This window comes from Heloderma suspectum, chromosome 4 (assembly GCF_057233095.1).
Source record: "Heloderma suspectum isolate Gila_16-S chromosome 4, 16-S_ref, whole genome shotgun sequence".
Classification (NCBI taxonomy): domain Eukaryota; kingdom Metazoa; phylum Chordata; class Lepidosauria; order Squamata; family Helodermatidae; genus Heloderma; species Heloderma suspectum.
Window position 1 is genome coordinate 101668931 of NC_139461.1, and position 6000 is coordinate 101674930.

Consider the following 6000-nt stretch of genomic DNA (forward strand, 5'->3'; position numbering starts at 1 on the left):
ATGTTGCATAGCAACAAATTGAAAATATTTAAAATAAATAAAATCACATTGCATTGTTTTTGTAAATATTTCCCTTCCAATGAAAAACTAAGCCTTCACAATTGAAGATACTGGTTATTAGGTTTGGTGGTAGGTTGCAGGTCAGTAAAGTGTGTGTGTGGGGGGGGGGGCATGACACACTCCTCAAATGCTTAGGGGTAATTTGCACCACTGTCCTGATCCACAGAAAGTTGGGTGCACAGAACGTGAACAGACATCAGCTTTGACTGTACTGATCATGCAGGACTAGCGGCTAGGGGCAGGGGTACTTAGATTCACTCCCTTCATTTTTGTAATCCAAAGAAAGGGGTTTCTTTTACATTATATAAGCCAGTTTGGGGAATATATCCTGAATGAATTTGAACAAGGAGTCTGCTAAATTTTCTCTGACTCAATCAGCCAGGTTAAAATTGTATGACAGAACCACACCCTTTAGAGTTGCAGCTGCCCCAGGTAATTAATTTAAGTACCAACAAATACTGTTTCCAGAGGGGTACCCATGTTAGTTTTTTGCAGCAAAAGCTGCAAAGAGTCTTGTGCCATCTGAAAGACTAACACATTTATTATATAGCACAGGGCTGGCGTCAAGGGTAGGCATGGTTGGGCCCTTGCTGAGGGCCCACACCCCAGCAGGGGGCCACTGACAAGAGCTCCTTGGATCTCCTCCTCCACTCCACCATTGCAAACTTCTTGTTCACCACCGTCTTGCTGTGGCCCAGGCAAAAGTGGTGGTGAGAAGGAGCAGCAGCAGATGCAACTGCCTACTTACTCATTGGGGTTCATCACACAGGGGCAGCAATCTGCATCAATACCGGGGCTTTCTCCATCTGGTTTCATCATGGGATTAGATCGGGCTCCTTTACAAGTTGTTCCTATCTCGTTATATTCCGTTCCTTACCTTTTCACAGAGTGGCTACTTTTCTGCAAAAAGCCATTACATGCACTGGGGGCATCGTGAAATTTCCTCCCTCGTTCGTGCCCCTTTCCCTCCCCTCGCAGATTACTGGTGGTTTGGTTGTGATAGACATGCAGTGCGGGTGGACAGGGACCTCCACCGAACTGGCCGAAACCCACCCCCGCAGGCACTGGTTTCCCGGCGAACAGCTGGAATGCTGACATGCTGGACGTTCTGTGTTGTGTAGTAAGCAGCCAAAGTCGGGAGCAAAAGTCAGTGCATTGAATTTAGTTACAGCAGGGCGGCAAGCCAGCAGGTCAGTATACTGACACGCCCACCACCCTGACGTCACTGCCATCGTCATCATGACCACATGCCCAACAAACCAAAACAACTGCCCACAGCCACACACACACACACACACACACACACACACAGGTTTCTTTGCACTATTGGAGAAATACAGAGGAAGGTCATGGCCCTCCTATTGTGTGGGCTGTAAAAATGCTGCATTGTTTCCATTTGGGGATAACACAGGATAGGCAGGGGGGAATGGCAGGGAAATCACTGGAGGATTACAATGTCATGTAATGGATTTACAAAGTTCTGTGGATGGCCAATCATGAATGAGCAATAAATTTCCGTTGTAGAGATGCCCATTGTCTCTATGCCTGTCAAGCAAGTGAGTGGTAACAATGATGATGAAGAGGAGGAGGAGGAACAATAGCAGCTGGTGACAATGGTAGTGAAAAGGCAGACTAATCAAGGGAAGGGGCCCATTGAGTGTATCTTGCTCAAGGGTCCTCAAAAACCTGGAGCTGTCACTGATGTAGCATAATCTATCACAGATTACAGTCCGCTACTATGTTTGTTTCTCTCTCCTCCTGCCCCCAGGACAATTCCATTGGAACAACTCTTCCTACATCTCTCAGGGCATAGTTATTTAGAGTTTTCTGGCACTCATTCAAAAGCCCAGTTCAGTAGTCCTTCCTTTGAAACTGAGGGGACATTCAAAACCTATTTGTGATATGGCATGAGGGCTTGCTCTTCCAAGATGAAAAAGAGCTAAAGTTGGTCTTTGGATTCTACCTGTTGCTTATACCAGTTTTCCCCATCCTGGGACCCTCCAGATGTATTGGACCACAACTCCCATGCTTTGCTGGGGCTGATGGGATTTGTTGTATCCCAACACATCTCTGGGTGCCAGGTTGTGGAAAGCTGACCTACGCTGTGCAGGAGAAATAATTGATACTGGATTTTAGTGAACTTGTATTCATGGCTGTTTTGTCTTTTACTACAGATAAAAGCCCGAGTTAGTGTTATGAGGTATGTAGTAATGCATGGATTGCTCTGGGACGATCTATATATAGGATTCCAAACTCGGCTACAACGTGACCCTGACGTATATCATCATCAGTAAGCTCCTTTTTTCTGTTGTTGCCCTTCTGATTACCAGTTGTCATAGTACTCAATCTACCATTCTTTCTAAAATGCCCCTTGAAAAAATACCTCTAGGTGCAGATAATTAAACAGGTGGCAGCTGGTGTAACCCCACTGATTACAATAGCCCCATTTCTTATGTCTCAAGAGTACTAAATTTTATTCAGTCTTGTGAATAAAAGCCTGTGCTGAAGCAATTCACTTTATCATGCATAACAGTTATCTACATATGTAAGATGCAGAGGATGCTACAGCTCAGGTAGCATCCTCTGTGGCGCATTTCCTATGTGGCGCAGGTGAGGCAATAAATTGATGGAACAACCACCAGTTCCAAAACACCAGCCAGGATGGGCAATCTCACCTTTCCACTTTTCTGGTGGATCGGGTGGCGGGGTGGTGGTGTCTGCCTCATTAGTTTCAATGGGAGGGAAAATACCTACACCAGGCCTGATCCTGGTGCTTTTGGGGGGAACAAAGAGGTCATGGATCCAGTGATCTAAGGCTGCCTGCACTCCGCTCCTGGAACAGCCCATTTCATGGCCTACCACTGGCAGAACCTGGCAGATATTTGTCTACTGTTCACAGGCATACTGGGGTCCACTGGGGCAGATATTCCCCCCTCTAGTGGGAAATATCTTTAGACAGATAGATATTAGTAATTTGCTTTAAACAAGGGCCTCTGTAAACTAACATTTCAACAGTTACAATACTAAACAAATAAACAAATTTCCTTCAGAAATTTCCCAGCAGTTTATAAGGAAATACGTTATCCTTTACCTCAGTGTTTTGAAACAATATAAACTGTGCCAATAAATATGTTCAATATAATCTCCTATAGTTCCACATCCCCCACATTGTCATTTGCTCCTGGATATATACACACAAGTGTTTTAGGAGTCAAATATCATCTGACCATAACCTTAGAAAAATTAAAAATAATGTTCCATGGGGAACTTTTCCCCTAAATGCAATTCTAAGCTTCTTCTGGAGTTCTTTCCCCCAGATCTCTCTCCCATTTTCCTAATAGGGATTATGACTCCTATCTTGTTCCATAAGAATTTTGAAAAAAATAATCACTTAAGGTACAGCCCTATGCATGTTTAGACAGAAAGAAGCCCTACAAGTCCCAGCCAACCGTGCTGACTGGCACATTTTGGGAGTTGTAGGACTTTTTCTGTCTAATTATGCATAGGATTGTGCCCTTAATAAGCCTTTTGAGTTGTGCTTTGGCCCTGATGTCTGGCTTGCTCCTCACTCCTGTCTCCTCTTTTGTGGTGATGAATGAATCCGTCAGGTTTGGTTTCTCTCGGTTTCTCATTTTTCTAACTTACGTTTGGTTTTTCTAAACTTTGAGATTTTTTAACATTCGCATGAACCTTTGTATGCATGTTTGTATGTATTTTCCCCAATACATGGATTTTTGCATGCAGTTTTGGCTAGTATACACATTGTTTGCTAGTACTTTTTCTAATACAATGCATTTAAAACATTTTCACTAATATACCTTTTTTTTTCAAATTTCAAAGGATTATTGACTTTCAGTTTGCATATTTGTTTAAAAGTGCAAAATTAATGAATTTCTCCCCCATCCCTGTTGAGGTTCAGATGTATTTGGTTCTGACATACTCCTTCAGTCCTAGCTATGGCTTCTCCTATGGCTCATGGAGCCTCAGATTGCTTCCCCTCAGCAAAGCCCTTACAGCAACCATCTAGACAAGTTTTTTTAAGAGCAGGGAAAATGTGGTATTATTTCTGAAAGTGAAAGAAAACACTTTTTCCACTTATGTATTTGTGCTATTCCACTATACCACATTGCCACCTAGAGGTTATACAGTGGAAAAGCAGGAATGGAAATGCTCTTCATGTAGTGCTCAGGTCTCAATTCTGCAATGAAACTGAATGTAGATATAGTGGATTAATAGCCTTGTGTAGAAAAGCCTTCAGTTTTCTTTTGAAATTTGCATGTCTTCACATTTTGTAATGGAGTTCTCCAATTATGACAATGGAACCAATTACCTAGGGAGGTAGTGGGCTCTCCCACACTGGGTGCATTCAAGATAAAGCTCAACAGCCATCTGTCAGGGATGCTCAGACCTGGATTCCTGCATTGAGCAGCATGATGGGCTCGATGGTCTTGCAGGCCCCTTCCAACCCTACTATTCTATGATTCTACCCAAAGTGACTAAAATATCTATATCTGTGAACAAAATGCAAACATTGCTCTGAAGTAGCAACTTTCCATTCTGCCTAATGCAAGCTCTCAAAAGCTTGCATATTCTTACCACAAAAAAAGCTGGCCCAATAAAATATATGATTTTATGAATGTTGTATCTCAGTCTCAATCCCTGTGTCTTGTGCCCAGTCCATATCCACTAAAATGTCCCATGTGGAAGGCTCCTATAGCTGCAGCCACATAGAGGAAGTAACATAAGAGGCGACAGGACTTTGCAGCTTCCTGATGATCAGCTGCACAAGGATAAGAGGTAAAGATGGTATTCAAAAGCCATGTAGTCCAGTGTAGCTCACCAGAGGACCTGTCATAGGAAGCTGTCATACACCAAATTGGATCCATCTAGCTCAGTATTATCGCTATCAGTGGCTCTCCAGGGATGCAGAGAGGAGCCTTTTCCAGCCCTACCTGGAGATGCCAGGGGTTGAACCTGGGGCTTCTTACATGCAAAGCATGTTCTTGAGCTACAGCTCTTCCCTAAGTTTACTGTGGGGTGGAGGGGATTTTATTGCCTGTGGACTGGACCATAGAAAATAATTGAATTCAAGTTAAATGTAGGTACCATCCTGAGCATAACTCTATTTTTCTTATATTTTTAAAGGTTTTGGAATCACTTCCAAATAAAACTTCCTCTGACACCACCTGACTGGAAGTCTTTCTTAGCACAACACAAAAGAATCTGAAGTAAAAATTAAAAGAAACTCACTGTGCAGCCAGTAATGAGAGTTGCTGACAGAAGTCCCTCCCTACCAATGCTTCATTTCCTCTTGGATCCTTTATTGGAATGTGTAATTAATATGTACACTACAATAGTAATTGAATAATTGTTATTTCTTCCAAAAATAATTTCTGATCTACACACACACAGAACAATAATTTATTTAAATTGATGTATTTAAAATTATTTCTAGGCTGCCTTTATAGGTAGAACCCTACCAAGGTGGCGTCATCTGCTTTTCTGCTAGTACTATCTGGAATTACGGGTTTGAAACATTTTAAACTAATTTATTCAATAAAAATATGTCAACAGCTGTATACCTCTTATTCTTTGCAAGATAGCTACAAATTAAATGGAAAAAATAAGCCGATTTCATAAAGATTGTCTGTTTTCAGTGGTTCCTGAGGCAGATGTAGAAGCTGGAAAAAAGATATCAACTGGGCATTTTCATGCAATTAAAAAGTAAAAAATTTAGAAGACATGCTGGTTCATGTACATACTTAAACCAATATACAGTCTCCCACTAAAGGTCAAATTCTGATGCTGTGTCTGATATAAGCTTCACATCAGAATTGTTCCCAACAGGGGTAATAACATCACCACACAGGATGGCTATATAGAGCTCGAATCCTCTCCCCACAGCCCCTGGAAAAATCCAATTAAATCCATGGCATTTAG

The 6000-nt window shown here is 42.1% G+C and overlaps 1 protein-coding gene across 9 annotated transcripts in view; it reads left to right on the forward strand.

Moving 5' to 3' along the window:
- Positions 1-5633, forward strand: part of LOC146347205 (cytidine monophosphate-N-acetylneuraminic acid hydroxylase-like) — a 59771-nt gene extending 54138 nt beyond the window's left edge. For all 9 annotated transcript variants that reach the window (XM_084850085.1, XM_084850089.1, XM_084850091.1 and 6 more), the window contains 2 exons: positions 2235-2350; positions 5206-5633. In XM_084850085.1, coding sequence (XP_084706211.1) covers positions 2235-2350; positions 5206-5287 — 198 coding nt within the window. In that variant the 3' untranslated portion in view covers positions 5288-5633. The remainder of the gene's footprint in view (positions 1-2234; positions 2351-5205) is intronic.
- The last annotated feature ends 367 nt before the right edge of the window (positions 5634-6000 follow it).